We start from the raw sequence: 17,906 nt of genomic DNA on the forward strand, positions 1-17,906 counted from the left end.
AAAAAGCTCTCCTTTTGTCCCTGAGGCACTCATGTCTGAATGGCCAAATTAAGTCCACACACAAGAGCAAATACATCACATATAAATAAGGACCGAATGTTTCAAATTTATTAACATTTACCAGAAAGGCAGTCTCAGAATGAAGCCATTCCCAAAGTGTAAGTTTGCCATAAACAAACATTTATTCACTTTTGATTGATTACAATGATCATTCTGTGATCAGGTGTTACTGTGCTCACTGACACAGTTCCAAGACCTAATACATAGTTCGTTCTTCTGAGCTTAAAGTTGTTTTTATTTTATAAATATTTACAGGCTTTTTGTAAAAAGGCAGTTTTCAGTAGCAGAAAATTCTGTGTTTCATTGTGTGGTATTATAGTTACCAGTATATCTAAAACCTGTCAGGTCAACATGAACAGGATAACAAGATGTCACAGACGAAAGCGACTTCCCTTTGGCCTGGGGAAAAGATTAACATCTTTTTTTTCCAAAAGTCTAACCTCTAAGGCAACTGGTTTCTAAAATCCTCAAAATACATAAATATTCTCTAGTGACTTAAGTATGTACTAGCTATCTCTTATCATCCTGTCTATGAGCTCCCGTGGTTTACCCTGTGAGAAGGATTCCAGGAAACCAGTCACTGACCACACCGTAACCCATTTAACAACTGTACCTTCAGTAAATAGTTCAGGAAATACTTGAGGCTGGTGACATTTGTCTTGTAACCTGCCCATTTAGTGGGCTGGGTTTACATAGTGTATCTTAACTTTTATTGCAATCTGTAATTATGTACAGGAACAATCTTACAAACCTTGAATATATTTTATATATCCCCTTCTCTAGCCTTTCAAATGGGGCTTAAGAGAGAGAAAACTGCATCACTTCACTGCTGTAATGATTTAATAATAAATCAAGCAGACCTATTACCCACATGGATAATGATGCTCTCCCTAGGGAAACTGAAATACCAACAGGCACCTTCCAGATTCCCCTAGACTGGACCAGTATAAAAAATTATCCCAAAGATGATGTTATACAAGCCATTACCATGCAAGAACTGAAGTCAGCCCTCTGAATTTATAATTTAAGTTTGCAAAACTTTGATACTCTCCAAAGAAAAAAAAAATTTTTTCTTGCTACTGCCGAAAGTTTCCGGCAGACTTTAGTGTTTGAACCTAATATCTACGGCATATATAATACATGCTAAATGCTATATACTTTAAGCAAATTTTTACATGGAGTGTGTAATTTGTTGATAGATATGATGCACCAGAGATCCAAAATGCACGATTTAACAAAGAACCATTTTCCCTTTAAGTACTTACTTTTATACCTTTTTTGTCTCCAACTTAGTTATAAAAAGTAAATAAATACTCCCATATTTTCATCTCATTGACTTGATACCATGAAGACTCAAGTATGAAGATATCAGTCATCAGTTTATAATTATACTACAGGACAAAGACAAGGTTTAAAAAGTTCTAACGTGTATGGCTAAATGCCTCAAGTAGTTTACTGATAAATAACAGCATTCCAAATTATGGACAGTTATTTTATAATGATTAAAACCTGTAAACTATATCACATACTAGAATACATTAATCAGTCCAAGTAAGTTTTCATCAATTTACATAAAATTATTTATAGTTAGTAGAAGAAAAATTTGGTAACAGAAAAGTTTTTCCAATACCACTGAATACAATAAAAAAAAAAGAAATCACACCATTGAAAATGTAAAAACCATGTAAACTCGAATTACCCTTGCAATAATACAGTTGTTTTAATTCAAACTTTCATATTTACAGGGTTTTAAAAACAAATTTAAATGGAATCCATATTAAAGGTACGTTATCACTAAAGTTTAAATTAAACACAAAGAGGTAAAGTCATAATGAATAGTCTCTCATGAACCTCTATAAGGTTCCAGCATTGTCTAAAGTGAAATCCGATTTTTAGCTTGGTAATCTAAGAGTTAATGCATAGATGAAGAAAATGTAGGTACTGTTTGCAGAGCCGAACAATCCTATCCTGTGCCATGCCATCAATCAGGATGTTAGCAATGATCGTATGTCAACAGTTCAAGACAGACATTATTGTGCGTGTCAAAGGAAAAGCAAAGGAGGTATCTGTACCAGACTTCTACACTTAGTCTCTGACAAAAAGGAACTGGCAACTCTCCAGGGCCTTCTGCGATGCCACAGATTCAGACTACTTTTCTTTTCCAGAGCAAGCCATCATCTTCCCAGGCCACTGTATGAGGCCGAGAGGGTGGGGCATGATTCCCATCAAGTGACCTTCTACCCAAAGATGTGCTTCCTTCCACAAGTCATCAAAAATGTTTTACTTTCTTTCATCTAGGTTCCAAATGAGGAACTGAAAAACCTTTTTTCAGTAAAGAAACTATAATATTTTATCCATCCTTTGTTTAGCTTTTATGAAAAAAATAAAGTTCCACAGGGTGTCATCGTTAATGGAGTTGTAGAAACTACAGCCCATGGGAACTGTAATGGATACCCTCTTCCCCACCCCAATCACAGCAACATCCGTTCATATACATGTAACCCTCACATACACACACGTGTGTACACAGGCCCTTGGAAAACTGTATGGTAGCAAGACCTCTCCCAACAAGAGCTGGCACTTGTCAATTTTCTTACCCTTTCCTTATGAAGCTCACCCAGTCCTCCTCAGAAGCCCACAATGCCAGTTCCGCCCCCGGGGGGCAGGGTGGGGGGCGGGCAGTGAAGGGCTAGAACCGGCTCGCCCACCATTTCTCTAGTGAGACATGACACAAATTTCACACAACAGACAAGTTACGAGTCACTTAACATGCGTGGTTATCCAGAGCGCTGGCCACTCAGGCTGCCCTCATGAGACAGGCACAAAAATAGGTTTCCCTTAGAGTTTAAAGGGTCGAAACTGGTACAGGGCAGAGAAAAAAGGGAGAGAGAACGTCACCATGTTGACAACTTCATTCATAAGGGCTTTCCGTGGACTTGGAGTTAGCAAATTATTAAAAAAAAAAAAAACCTACTAAAAACAGGAGTAATTTCCTCCTCACTACTAAAAACAAACCCTTTCTCATCTGAAACCCTTGAAAAAGGATTTGCCTGTTTACACTTTTCATCAGCACCTCTCTTCCCAAACAAATGTAGCCACTCTAACAATAAATTTGGCCCAATGTTTAAATTTATCCTTGGTTTTGGTTTTCCTTTCAAAAATACGTAAACAAGTAAGGACCGGGAAATCTCTGCTCACGACACAAGCCTGAACACCAGCAGGAGCACGGAGGGCCAGGAAGCGGTGCTGCAGGACAGCCCGAGGCTCAGTCACTCTCAGACCCCTCCTTGTACTGCGCCCGGATGGCCTGGCCGTTCTGCAGAGGCATCTCTTCATAGTCACTCCTGTCACAAAAGAGACCTTTGAAGCCACTCGGCTTTTGACAGCTCCTCATTTATTCTCCTCTTCCACACTGACATGCCATTCTAGCAAGAACACATTCATAGTTCTGTGCTCCCCATTTCTATAGCCAACTGCCCCCGCCTGCTCCTCCCCCCCCCCCCCCCCCCCCATCAAGCACCAGGGCTCAACGTCAGAACGAACTGTTCCTCCTGTGGTCACCACTCGTGGTAAGTGTTCAAAAAAAGGAATGCCACTCCATCTAGTCAGAACAATGTGAAAACAGAAAACCATGGAATCACATGACACTCCCAGGTAAAAGAAAGGTCATAATGCCTTGAAAATCATTTTAGGATTGTTAACACCTGTTCCGTACACCCAGGCCGAGTGCTCACTATAGCCCAGCTTTCAGAGAGGCAGTGACTTACCCATAGATCACATCATCGTCGGAGTCATTCAGCATGGAGAATGCAGGGTTGTCTTTCAGCTGGGACTCTGAAAACCAACAAAGAGCATTTTCATGCATGAGCCTAGGGAGGCAGGATGCTACAGAAAAAGGACAGGAGTAGAAAGGGCTGGATTCAAATCCCAGCTTCCAACATTTATTATCTATGTGACCTGAACAAATCTCGCCTCCCCAGCGTGCTTTCTCATGTACAAGCCAGGGGCAGCATCGCCACTGGGCAGGCCACCGGGCAGACCGACTGGTGGAAGCACCGGGAGAAAAGAGGCACCAGGGGAGCCCTCGGACAGGAGCTGCAACCCGGCTACTTTCTCCCAAGTCCGCACAGGGAGCAGGGGCGGAAAATGCCCAGGAGACCAGAGGTGCCTGTCCTCCCTCCCGCCCTTGGGAAGCAAGCCTCTGTCTGGTTTCTTCACCTCAAATGGGAGTAACTGCATCTTCATCATAAAGATGCTGTGAGGCTCAAACAAGACATTTTCATGAAGGCGCTTTGAGAGCTCACACAACATGAAAGTCAGGTGGTGGTCCCGAAAGGCTATCTCCCTGCCCACATTCCAGGAGGTTCTCATCCTTCTCATTGCCTGTGTGAGAGTTTAGTTCTTCTTTGGGGCGGGGGGGAACTGGCACCTTGGCTTTCCTTGAATGGCCATGGCACTGGTCTCCAACAGACTTGACTTCATATGTGCTAAGACCCACTAACTATGTAATAATAACACAGCACATACCATGTTCTAACGCCTCAGAGCTCACGCTGCAACTGACCTCGTGTCTCTCTCTGCCAAACAGTCATGGTGCCCATCCCAATGTTTACAGCAACACTATCAGCAACAAAGTATGGAAAGAGCCCAAATGTCCATCGATGGATGAATGAAGAAGATGTGGTGTCTATATATACAATGCAGTATTACTCAGCAAACAAAAAGAATGAAATCTTGCCATTTGCAACTATGTGGATGGAACTAGAGAGTATTATGCTAAGCGAAATAAGTCAGTCAGATAAAGACCAATATCATACAGTTTCACTCATATGAGGACTTTAAGATACAAAACAGATGAACATAAGGGAAGGGAAGCATAAATAATATAAAACAGGAAGGGGGATAAAACATGAGACTATTAAACATAGAGAACAAATAGAGGGTTGCTGGAGGGGTTTGGCGGGGGATAGGCCAAATGGGCTTAAGGAATCTAGTCCTGAAATCATTGTTGCACCATGTGCTAACTAACTTGGATTAAATTATAAAAAATAAATGAATTACAGAATGAATGAATGAATGAATGAATAAATAAGAGTCCCAGTGCCCAGCACTAACAGGGGACCCAGGAGGTGGGTCCTGAACTTCTGTGACGCTATCTGGCCAGCGTCCTGGCCCCAGGGGAGGCTTACCATACAGGGCGTTCTTCGATGGAGAATACACGAAAGCCAAAGTGTAGAGGTAAAAGTTCAACAAGCCATAGAAAGATAAGAATTCAGCTGGTGATACCGGTTAAGGGAAATAAGCAGCCCCGAACACTGCGTATTCAGTTGGCGTCTTTGCTTTCAGTCTGGCTGCCTCCGTCCAACCACCCGCAGTCCTTGCTACTGCTAACCAGCAGTGAGTACCTCAGTGCTGCACAGCCCAGACGGCAGGAAGCCACAGGGCAAGCCCACAGCTGGACGTTACAATAACCTTTCAAGGTCACCTGTGAACAACAGGTGCACCGTGCTGTCTTCTTTCCATGGAAACCTCTGGAGGTGGCAGGACCAAAGGGCAGGATGGCCACGCATGCATATGGGTAAACCAAGACTGAAAGGAAGAACGGGAAACAGTTTCTCGAACCAGTTTCTCTTCGTCTTCTCTGCATTACGGACTCCTCTGATAAAACTTTAGTGTGAAATTCGGTCACTGAAGTTTGACAAACCCTGCATGAACTCTAAGGATGTACAAAGGCCCAGGGGAAGAACCTGAGATACAAGGGATGAAAACTCCAAAGCGCCCCCTGATGGATGCCATCACAGAAAGGGAGGGGAGGGTGCGGCAAGAACACTAAAGCTGCCAGACAGCCGAAGGGTTTAGCTCGGAGCCCAGGAGCCCACCCCACTGGCCCCAGGCACATTGGGAACCGGGACTTCTGAGCCCTTTCTGGGGACACAGGCTTAAACCACCCTAATCTCCACCACCTGTGGACACTGCAGCTGGACACACCCCAGTGATGGGGACAGAGGACTCTCCCATCAGGCTCAGTCTCCCTCAGTGCTCTGCGGGCAGAAGTGGGCACCGGGATTGAGGCGAGGCTCTGGATGGAGCCTGGGTTCCTAAAGAATCCCCAGCAGGCGGACAGGAGAGCAGGGTGGCGGGGAGAGCAGCTGGGGAGCGGGAGTCCCTTGGGACAGCTTGGCCCTGCTGGGCCTGGGCCGCTGCCCGCAGGGGAGGGCAGGGGAGGGCGGTGGCGGGGCCGCAGCACACAGGGCACCACAGCGCAGGGGCCCTCCTCTTCTTCACGTTTGCAGACCTAACACGCCAACCACTCCACGCTGAGCGTGTTCCTGAAGGCCGGCGGCCGCCTCCCATTGAAAGGATATAATTCTGGTAGTGAGTTGACAGTTCAGCTACAAAATTGTCTTGTAATACTTGCGCTCCAAACCTTAAATAAAGGATGACGATGCTGGAAAAAAGGGGGTAGGGACAGTAAGTAAAAACACACGAGGAAGTGGCACTAGCTTCCCAGAGCTCCTTCCACTCACCCAATTCACACCGTCCATTCGCTACAAGGTCTGCACGGCCCGAGTGCGCGCGCACGCACGCGCCCACACGCACCCGAACACGCGCACGCGCACACCAACCCTGCCTTGGCTGGGGTAGAAGCGGCTAACGTCGACGCAGGCCGCGTCGCAGCCTCGCCTCGGGGTCGGAAGCGCCCGCCGCGTCCTCCTTCCCTTCTCGAGCCGCCTTCGAGGACGCTTCCCAGACGGGTCCCCACAGCAGACGACAGCGCCCAGAGGGGAGCCCACGGCTCCTCAGCACGCACCCCTCCTCCGCGCGGGGTTCTCACGGTGAGGCGGCGCCGCACCCCTGTGCGCACACCCCACACCCCACACCCCACACCCGCCTTCGGCCGCGCGCGCCACCACCGAAGGTCCTGACACGGAGCTCCGCAGCCTCCGAACCCGCTCCCCTGCGCTCGTCTCCCCTCCCCGCGGCCCGTCCTCCACTGGGAGCCTGACTGATCGCTGACAATCTAAGCCTTCACCTCAGGGCTTCCACCCTTCCAAAGGGTTCCCATCACCGAGAACAAACTGGGACTCCTCATGGCGGCCCGCGGACCCTGCCCTGACCTCTCCGTCTCCGGTGGCCTCTTTCCCTCCCGGCCTCCCCTCTTGCGATATCTCCTCTCCTTCTCCTCCCCAAGCCACTGGCTGTCCCCAGCGCCCATGTATTTCCAGGGCTCATCGTCAGGCCTCCGTCACCTCCTCAGAGAGACGTTCTCTCCCCTCCCCACCTGCAGCACAGCCTCTCCTGCCATCATCACATCTGTTTTCACGACGGGACTGCTATTTACTTGTCACCGTCTTCCTCCCCTGGAGTAGAACCACCACCATCGGGAGGAACATGTCTGCCCGCTGACCAGGGAGCAGACACTCGGTACAGGTCTGCTGGGCAAATAAACGAATCCCCTTGAACCTGTATGAAGAAAGACCATGAGGGCATAACAACTTCTAAGACTCGTCGGAGGGCACTGCAAGTATCCCACTCCTGACCTGTGGACTGGGTAGCAGGAGGGTAAGGATTGGGGGGCGGGGGCAAGGGTGTGTGTGTGAGAGGGTGAGAGTGTGTGTGAGAGTGTGTGTGTGACTGTGTGAGAGGTGTGTGAGGAGTATGGGTAGGTGTTGAAGGACGTGAGGGTGTGTGAGAGAGCGCGTGTGTGAGACAGGGGGTGTGTGAGAGGAGGCATGTGAGAGGTGGGAGACAACACACGCACCAAGAGATGAAGAGGGCCCGCCTGCGTGATACGGGCACTGCTGTTTTCAGGCAAACGCAAATTCTGAAGGATCTCACTTGGAAGCCCACGCTGAGTTCACGCAGTGTGATGAGTGACGTGCACAACCCGGGAAAGGGAAGGGACGCAGGTGCCCACAGGAGTCTGCCTGCTCAAGCAGCCGGGGACCTCAGCGCCTCCTTGCAAAGCTGGCCTCTCAGAGCCCATGTGGCTCGGGCCAAAGAAGAGGGCTGGCTGCCATTTATTTGCCACCCAAACAACCAAGAGAGAAAAGCAGGTAACTAGATTTCTTTCCCTCTGGATTTTGATTTTAGCAGAAAGAGACAAACCACAAACGACCGAACAATGATCTGGCATTGATTCACACGGACAACTGGGTCACCTGGGCCTTCGTAGTCTCCAGGTACAGCATCCCTTCCTGTCGGGGCCACCACATGGGGTTCAAGGACACCTATGGTACTCAGTCCTCTACTTAGAGCACCAAAAGGATGCCAGGTGCCAAGTACATGCGTGGTGTTCTAATTCTTTAACCTGAGTTGCTCTGTGGCTGATCCACCTACATGGTGACATCAGAGCAAGTAGTGAGCTCCCCCAGCACTGGACCGGCTGGGTTCAAGTCAACGTTCTTCATTCCCCAGGGCACAATCAACACAACTGTACTCGCTCCACCACTGTGCACACTCAGCGCCTGCCCTGGGCAAGAGGCTCTCTGACCCAGTGAATATGTTTGGCTAGAAATGCCCTAAAGTTAACTTTGTAAAAGGGGGAGAAAGATATTCATGGTAGGAAAATAAAATTCACGGTTTTGTTTCTTTCAAAAAAATAAAGTCTTCTTACCTAATGACAAGTACTACAAAAGTTAATGCAGTCAAAAATTTTAACCTGAGATCTGAAAAAGAAATAAATACCCCATTAAACCACATTGGAAGTAAATTTCATTTTCAGCTCAGAGACCTTAAAAATAAAAACAAAAATAAACAAAGCCTCCTGAACAAAACCTCTCCTCCATCTGGACTTTAAGCCTGTGTGTACCTGAAGCCCAGAAGAAATGCTATCCCACCTCCCAGAGAGGCCATGGCCATTATTATTTGGTTGTGACAGATTGAAGGAAAGGATCCTATGAGATCAGGTGAGTTGCCCGGATTCAGGACCAGGAAAACCACAATGGCCACCTCCTCTATATAGGTATGATTCTGGAAGGATCCAGGCAGCTCCAAAGCCACAATGGCACCCAGGGCCCCAGGTGGCTTCTACCCCACAGGCCTCCCTTCAGTGCTGGCCTAAGGCACTGTCCAAAAGGCTCACAGTTACCCAGTCAGCCCTGATACCAGACCTCCCCAGGGACCAAAGGCACTGGTCTCTAGCCTGAGGGAATGCGATGGGTCCCCATGCAGGTCAGGCCTCCTGCTGGGTGGACTCTGGCCACTCCTCCCACCATGTGAGGTCAACTCCTGGCTCACCTTGCCCTGGGCAATTTGTGATGTGGCACTTACCTACATAAGGCATGTGACGTAGCTCGGAACAGGCCCGCACTATCAAGAACAAAAGGTATAAAATATACATAGCTGCCACCACCATGAAGAAAACTTTCATTCCCTAGAACGACACAAGATGGGCAATCGAATAAGAACAGGGTGCTCAGTGCTGCTCCTCTTTCCAATACCACCACAAGCAGGAAAACCAAACATTTTTAAAAGGAGCCTAGAATCCTGAAGGTCACTCCGTAACACAGAACAAGGATGTGTTCCCACCACTGTGACTTCCTTATCCAGACCCAGCCTCTCACCCTATCTGTGAGCACGGGTGGCTCACCTGGGTGGGCATCCCCAGCCCTCGTTCATCAGATGAGCAAGAATCCAAGCTCCTTCCATGACACATGGAAAGCTCCTAGCACAGGGCCTGGGACGTAGCAGGTGCTCAATACACTAGTGCTGGGTCTTCAGCTTTTTTCAGCTTCCTAGAACTAGGTCTCTGGTTTCCAGTGTTTTCTCTAGTAACAGACTTAGGTCACTGATTGAGAAGGGGACAGGTGACAGCTGCCTTGCTCAAGTCGTTCTAAGTGCTGGCCATGTGCTTTGAATTCCTGGTCAATTCAACCCACACAACAACTCTTTAAGACTGCAGCATTGCCCCCTTTTACAGAGGGAAACAGGCTGGGATGCTGCCCCCAGGACACAGGTTTTACCCCGAAGGCCATCCAGGGAGCTGGGCACACTGACCCAGGTACTGACCCCAAGTGACCTCAGGCAAGACCTTTCACCGCCCTCAGTTTCCTCATATGAAAAATGAGGGGATTGGACCAGACAAAAGCTCCAATAACAGATTAGCATGAATTTATATTATTTCATCTAAATCTGGGGAATTATGCTCAACCTACAGCCCAGTATGTGATCCATCACTGGGGTCTGTAGAATCTTCATGAGAATGTGTCAAAGCCGCTCCTCCCTGTCCCTTCCTTTAGTGCCCTGCCCTCAGGGAGAAAAGGCTTCTCTGAAGCCCAGCCCCTCATACACAGGACCTCAAGCCTTCCTAGGGTGTGGGTGCCCTTCTCGAGCACAGCCCCCATTGAGTCTGCCCTGACTCAGGTCTCCTGCATGGCCTCCTCCCCCTGTGGCCCCACACAAGTCTGGAACAATTCCTCCCTTCCCTGGCCCAGAATGCCTCCCCTACTCTCCACTCCAGGTGCAGCCCCTCCCCACAAAAAACTTATTAAAGCATTATAAGGCTAAATAAAAGACAAAGAAAAAGGACAAAACACAAATAACTTGTAACTTGGGCCCACTGTATGTAAGGATACAGCTGTCAGGACACTGCACACTTGTCAATACTGGTCTGTACTTATTTCTAAGCTTTTTCTCCCTCACAAGGTCATGCATTCTTTGAGAGCAAGAATCATGGCACGTTGCTCAAAAGGCATTCATTGACTGACCTTCAAAACTCCTCAAACTTCTAAATAATGGAATGGAAAGGCTACTGGCACTTCCTTGCTGAAATTCGATTAAGAATCAGGGCTTATTCTGTTTGCTATGACATGTGTAGTCTCAACACACATTATACATCTTTCAAGATACCATCATTCACTAAACCTCCCTCTTTCTCAGAGGCCATTCCCATAAAGAGCCACAGATTTTATCACTTCACAGGAAGCTCTGCAAAGCATCAGAGAAATGCTGGCTGTCACCAAGCTCAGAATCCAACTCTGTGCCTCTGGGATTGCCCTGCTGGAAACATCCCTCCTAGACTCCTCCCAGGGCTCCCTCTGCGGTGCTCTCCCCACCCCCCCCCCCCCCCCAGCCCTATGCACATCCATACCCGGGCTGAGCAGCCAGCTGCGTCTGACAGGGGCTGCCCTGCAAGACATGAGGGATGCAGATAAACCTGGAGACTCAAGGGAAAGCCGCACTCAGGGCTGACTGCCATTTGTGAACCTCTGTGTAAAATAAAAACATAGGACCCCTTGTTCGAAAGTATAAAGAATTCTGGGTTGGCAAGAGCAGAGCATCACCCAGGGCGCTGGGCCCTGTGACTGCCCGGGTTGCACGCCTACAGAGCCAGCCTGGCCACATCATTCATTAGCTGGAAACCTTCCTCTATTTTAGAGAATTAAACAAACAAAAATGTCTTCTTAATTGTTCTACAATGCTCTTAAATCTGACACCTCTTCTGTGCCTCAACCATATACCAAGCAATGGAAGCAACAACTGTGTTTTTAAAAGCTTATTTTTTATACTATTCAAATACCTTTTTCCAAATTTTGCACCCATGAACCTTCTGCATTCTCCCCCAAAGTGCCAGCCAATGAGCTCATGTCCCCAACACAATTTAAGTTATGAAGTTCAGTAATTTTGAAAAACGGCATTTAAAAAAAACACCAGGCATCATTAATAATTCTTACCTGAAAATTTCCTGTGTCAACTCGATATTGGTACATTGGATCGTGTAATTCATTAACTCTGAAAATACAATATTATAAAAAATATCATAGATTAATAACTAGTACTTTCCATTTTATACTTTCACTTGGCTTTTTAAGAAACTTATTAACATAAACTCCTTGCTAACCAACAGTAAAAGATTTTTAAAAATAATCCTAAATTTATAAGAAACCCTAAATTTCACAATGAAAATGCATCTGGTGCTACTAAACTTAATTGTTTTCCCATAGTCATTAGTACTATGAGGCTGCAGTATTTTTCATTTCAAAGAAATCCCTATACTATTTCTCTTGCAAGGCCAAAAACTGTTTTAAGGCACCTTTTCAATGGCATTCATGGGCACTCAGAATAGCTGAGTACACAAAGAAAGTTATAAAAGTAAATACCAACTTCCATGCAACTCATTTTTTTTAAGTGTTTACTTATGTTTGAGAGCGAGAGTGTGCACAAGTAGGGAAGCGGGCAGAGAGATGGGGACAGAGGATCCAAAGCTGGCTCTGCACTGAGAGCAGAGAGCCTGATGTGGGCTCAAACTCATGAAATGTAAGATCGTGACCTCAGCTGAAGTCGGACGCTTAACCGACAGAGTCCCCTAGGCACCCCACCACGCAACTCATTTTAAAATGGAACTAGGTAGCTGAGGTGGCAGGCAGGGACGGGGAAGGGAGACGAGGTGGGCTGAGTGCTGTCATGGGCCATGAAGTCAGACGTGCCAAGTGCCAAAATCATACCCCTGAAATGGAACTCATTTCTATAGAAAATCCTACTTGGATACATCAGGCTGTGCCCACATCAGGCTTCTACAGTGGTCCCAGTTTACAGGACAAAACTACTAATATCAACAAGCCTTGGGAGCTGGTGCAGGGATCGGAGTTTACAGATGTAAGCCCAAGGAGAAACTAAAGCTTCTGGCGGGCAGGGATGAGCCAGGACCCCTGAACGTCATTCCTAAAGACAATGTCTTTGCCACTTTGAAGGGGCAAGCTAAAATGACACATACTTTTTCATTTTCCAAACTAGACTATAAGGACTGTGTTACCTGACGTGACATTCAAGCAAAAATGAATCCTCAGGTCAAATCACACTATCCAGTCTTGATACCCTGGTGACAGATTCCTTTCCAGATGAGTTCACAAAATATAGTGAGACTGTGGACCTTTCCACCTTTGTCAAATGCTTCTCATGCCTGAAGTTTCACACATAACAAAATTACTCACGTCTGCCATATTCCTAGTGTAACAGAAGCCAACCACAATAGTCCAACAATGAAGAATTTAGGTAAATAGAAAGTCAAACACTTCCTTTCTCCCTAAAAATCAAAAAAAGTAAGAAATAAGTTAGTAATTCGACCAAACCATTAGCGTCTAGCAGACCATACTAGATCATAGATAAAAGCATTTCCACATAGCATGCAAGCTTCTGCTGACTGAGGCTGAAGACAGATTCTCAAGGAGAAGTTTACCTCAAGGACTATTGCCAAAGTCTGGACTGGCAGCACTGAGGGCTGGTGCTCACCTGAACCCGTATCCCATGGTACACGCACAGCCAGAAGAGCAGCAAGGCACACAGGAACACAGACTGAAAGAGATCGTCCAGCATGCCTGGAAACCAGCTGTTCACCAGAAAGGAGAGGGGGAAGAACGGATCTGGAATGCAACAGGCAGAAAGGCCTGATGAAGGCAGGCTCACCCCACCCCGCACAGGGCTTCGGGTCCCCTCTGTGAGGGCAGAACTCACAATCACCTTCTCCTCAGGCAGAGCCAAAGGGAGGTAGTAAACTAAAGGCTGTTTTGTTTTTCAAAAAACCTGAAAGCCATTGAACAGATTGCTCCAGTGATCATTACAGAGTGCCGTCTGCTCCCGCCATCCGCTCCTCCCCACAGGCCTGGGAATCCCAGTGCTGCGGCTCTGGAAGCAAATGCTTTCTGAAGCAGGGGAAGAGGAACAGACGGCAGTGTTTGCCGCCTTCAGCCAAGTTCCAAGACGGCTGTGTCTGTAGCCCTTCCAGGTTTTAACTACCAAAGCGATCACTTATTTGTGAAAGCAGCCAGGCATCTGCCACATCCCCGTGCAACAGCGCTCATGCACTCTGGGGGATGCTGCTACCTGTTCCTTCAGAGGCTCCCACGCTCTTCTAGAGACTCTGGGGCCAGACTCTCTCTAGGACACCTTCCAGCTTTAAGCCTTAGAGCTGAAAGCTCCAAAATAAAAACGGGCACCTACCATTGTAAAGCAGCAGCAGAGGCAAAAGAATGGACATCCACTTCTGCTCCATCCCCCAGTCTCTCATGGAAAACTTCCGGAGGGAATGGGCAAACAGGCACTGCAGACCAAATCAGGCACTTGAGTTACTGTTTTTGCGTATACCTTGCTTAATATCGTGGTAAGCCATCCCAAATTGATGGTCAGCCAAACCTCGAAGTTGACCCCTTGTTGCACTGCCTGCTGAGACCATCAGTGTCAACTGAGAGGAGATGGTAAATGTCTGCCAAGGGGCCATGGGTAAGATGGCCACAAGCTGTTCTCGTAGTGGCAGGTGGGGACAGAGAACATATACCGGCCATAACCCCTCTGCAAAAGGGAAGAGCACCCACCCTCCCCTTCCCGGACAGGCTACTTCTATAAGGCCGGCCCCACAGAGCCACACAGAGGACCTCCCTGGGGACAGGCCACACGCTCCCAGCCATGCAACATCTGAGGATGACTATAGCTTGTAAGGAGGGCACTGGGGGGTCCCCGAACAAAAACCAAGAGAATGAGGCTAATAACTATGGTCACTAGATGTGTATGTTTTCAAACACGTCCCTGAAGAAGGTGTACTGATTGAGCCGTAGAAGTTTCTTTCAAGTACTTTAACACATTACACAATCTGTATAAAAAGACCTGGAGTTTTTTGTTTTGTTTTTCTGTAATCTACATATGCCAATGATTTTCTGAGCAATCTGGACTTCCTGGGCCAATGGGCCATTTCTCCTGGTCTGTTAGGCTGAGGCTCATGTCTCTGGTTTATGAACATAGTGCCCTGGGTGCCAGCTCTTTGGGCCCCAGAGTGTGGCAGCAGCAACTCAGACATTAGAGATGCTTCAAGAAACAGCAAAGATTTCTGCTGACCAAATATAAATGGCACTTCTCCACTTTCCTTTAGTAGTTCACTTGGGGAGCCCAGAGCATGGCTGGGAACGCAATACAATCCCCAGCTCTCTGCATATTCTACTATACTCCAGAGGCCATGTCCCACCCTCCATCCACACCCAGGTCCCATGTCACCACCATCTGGCACTTTTCTCACGTGCCTACCCCCCACGAGCCTATGTCCTGCTGTGTACCGTCAGACTGTAAAGCACCAAGTGATCCTTGGGTGGCAACTGGAGTGGCCACCACCGCAAACACTCAACAGATCTCTTGAATGTCACACCCTCTGCATCAGCAAGTGGCAAGCAGCTGATGGGCAGAACACCATCCTTTGGATGGCACTAAGTACCAAGGCACACCCCCTCCTCCTCCAGTTTTAAATTCTCATCAGCACTGATGGGGGCTTTGTGGGGAACGCTTGTGCTTTAAGGGTAAGCATTTTCCCCAAAGTCACAGGGTGCTTGTGGACGCTGAACTCAGACCGCAAATGAGACAGAAGCTTGCACTTCCAAACCCACTCATCTGAGGCCTGCCTCCTGAAAACACCCAAAGACTGAAAGGTCTCATACGATTTCCCACATGTAAAAACCAAAGAATGTCCCTGCTGTATCTGCCTACATGCAAAGAAGATGATTCAAACAAGTTAGGTTAAATGGCATACAGGTTAAATGACATGGTCTTTGCATTCTGATGAGCATTTACTTAAATGTCAGCGATCTGTAATCACTATTACATGGAAGTTCTTCCATCGTTCTTTTTGCCCTGCAGCATCCCAGCAGACATACAGGATATTTGGTAATATCAGGTTGGCCCACTGGATGGAGCGTCTCAGAGTTCAGATAAATCTCCTGTTTGGGTCATACGTCAGTAATCATCATTCATAAAGTAACTCTGCCCTTGTTAGGATCCTGACATGGTCTGTCGGACAAACAGGACTTACAGTGACAATGAAGGTAAGCACCACAAAGACGAATCGGAACCAAATTTCCAATTGGGAAAATGCAGGGTCATAAGTCTTCCACTAAAATGCAAAGTAGGAAAATAATTTGAAAAGATATATGCATCTAAAAGGAAGCACACCAGATTATTAATAATAGTTCTGTCTTGATATGAGGCTTTAATTTTAAATGTTCTCTTTCCTTATACTTTCTCATATGTTCTAAAATTTTAACAGTACATTTTTATGTTAAAGAGCACAGACTTAAGAAAATCTTAATTATCAAACATTGAAAATAGTTTTAAATGGTTTGCACTAATGATAAATCTGGCAGACAAATCATTCTGTAATCACAAGAGCATTTTGCTTTTAAACCTGATATTGAAAATTAACACTGTCAATCCCTTTATTAGAAAAAGCTACGCTTTCCATTAAAAGAAACAGATTCTTAAAAGATGTGAAAATGTGAGTAGGTAGGATGTTCTAAAAAAAAAGATTAAGTGAAACATACAAATATGAATCTGAAACCAAAAGCACAATGGAATTACAGGTGTCAGCTCTCCTGCTGAGTAGATTCACCCCTATCAAGTGTACACCTCACACAGCTGAGGATGCAGGCAGCACATGCCAATGGCAGGCAGAAGGCAGCCCTTCCAACCTCATTCACCAGCCAGATTTATCACCAGACCCCAGGGCACCGCACTGGGCCAATGAGCCCTAGTGTATTAATGCATGGAATTCAAATCATCTGAGCAATTAAAAAAAAATCTACTTCAGAACAGAGTTACAGACACGAGATTTACCTTACTTACCTGAAACATTTAAAATACACACATACACACACAGGTAAGTAAACACACACACAACCTAAAACCCTGGACAGATATAATGAAGGACAATAATCTCTGGCTGATAAGAGCGGTACACCCTACAGCTGCCCCAAGCCATGGCAGGGAGGGAGCCCAAGCAGAGCATCACGAACACACCTGCTGGGAGTCCAGGGAGACAATCCACCGGCTGCGATTCAAAGGACAGAGTACAGAGAGGAGAGCTGTAAGAGAGAGACCTGGATACCTGCTAAAGACTGTCCTTGTCACATCTCCACCTGAACACTGATCAGGGCATGAGTGTGAGTAAACCACCTTCGGCTGGGAGAAAAAAATCTCTGAAATGGATCACTGGCACTCACAGAGGGCCAGTAATAGTGCCTGCTCTCACAGAAAAAAACACACAAAGGGGCACAAATGCTCTCACCCCAGTGGTGAGAAAACAAGTACCCTTAGATTTCATGCTGCTTTGGCCCTATTTCGTGAAGTTTAAAAGACCTAAAAAAAAAAAAAATCAATCCATTTCCAAGTAACTTGACAATATCCCAGAACAAAGCTCAAGGATTATTTATAAGAATACAAAATCTAACATCAATAATGTCTGGCATTAAATAAAAAATACCACACATGTAACACTGTGTCAACTGTACTCAAAAAAAGAAAGGAAAAAGAAAAATACTAAACATGTGAAAAAACAAGAAAAATGGAACCATAACGAGGAAAAAACTAATCAATCAAAATTGCCCCAGGTATCACAGATGATATAGAATTAGCAGATAAAGACAGTGAGAAGCTGGAGGAAAGTCTGAACATGTGAGGGAGAAACCTGGAAATGGAACAAGAGCAGAATAGACATTGCAGAGATGAGAGAATGTGGAGACATGACGAGAAGTGATTTTAAATGAACTGGAGCAAAAAATAAACAGAACACCAGTAAGTATGAGACGACTTCAAATGGCCTAAAAGATGTATATTTGAATTTCTCAGGGGGGGTGGTAAACAAGAGGACAAAACAAAATATGTGAAGAAGTAATGAGCAAAACTTTTCCAAATTTAATGAAAACTATGAAATCACAAATCCAAGAACTCAATGAACCCTAAGTAAGAAAAACATGAAGAAAAGTACACCAAGGAACACCAAAATCAAATTGTTTAAATCAGTAAAAGAGAAACATTTTAAAAGCGGGGGTAGAGGGGGAGGAGAGGAGCACCAGCACAGGGGTCAAAGATACGGA

At 46.4% G+C, this 17,906-nt stretch overlaps 1 protein-coding gene and 1 long non-coding RNA gene across 2 annotated transcripts in view; one reads left to right on the forward strand and one right to left on the reverse strand.

Annotated features, from left to right (window-relative positions):
* Window positions 1-159: 159 nt before the first annotated feature.
* Window positions 160-17,906, reverse strand: part of TMEM181 (transmembrane protein 181) — a 74,439-nt gene continuing 56,692 nt past the window's right edge. Inside the window, exons 7-17 of the mRNA XM_019412684.2 lie at window positions 15,848-15,928; window positions 13,999-14,098; window positions 13,291-13,421; window positions 12,993-13,084; window positions 11,736-11,793; window positions 9,334-9,436; window positions 8,678-8,729; window positions 6,426-6,508; window positions 5,250-5,339; window positions 3,828-3,894; window positions 160-3,404 (exon numbers count right to left, since the gene is read on the reverse strand). Coding sequence (XP_019268229.1) covers window positions 3,326-3,404; window positions 3,828-3,894; window positions 5,250-5,339; window positions 6,426-6,508; window positions 8,678-8,729; window positions 9,334-9,436; window positions 11,736-11,793; window positions 12,993-13,084; window positions 13,291-13,421; window positions 13,999-14,098; window positions 15,848-15,928 — 936 coding nt within the window. The 3' untranslated portion in view covers window positions 160-3,325. The remainder of the gene's footprint in view (window positions 3,405-3,827; window positions 3,895-5,249; window positions 5,340-6,425; window positions 6,509-8,677; window positions 8,730-9,333; window positions 9,437-11,735; window positions 11,794-12,992; window positions 13,085-13,290; window positions 13,422-13,998; window positions 14,099-15,847; window positions 15,929-17,906) is intronic.
* LOC109245370 (uncharacterized) lies at window positions 6,656-8,698 on the forward strand. The gene is made up of 2 exons (XR_002070838.2): window positions 6,656-7,623; window positions 8,155-8,698. It is a non-coding gene; the product is annotated as an uncharacterized LOC109245370 (long non-coding RNA).

Source organism: Panthera pardus, unplaced genomic scaffold (genome assembly GCF_024362965.1).
Source record: "Panthera pardus isolate Hobbes unplaced genomic scaffold, ASM2436296v1 HiC_scaffold_17, whole genome shotgun sequence".
In the NCBI taxonomy this organism is placed as follows: domain Eukaryota; kingdom Metazoa; phylum Chordata; class Mammalia; order Carnivora; family Felidae; genus Panthera; species Panthera pardus.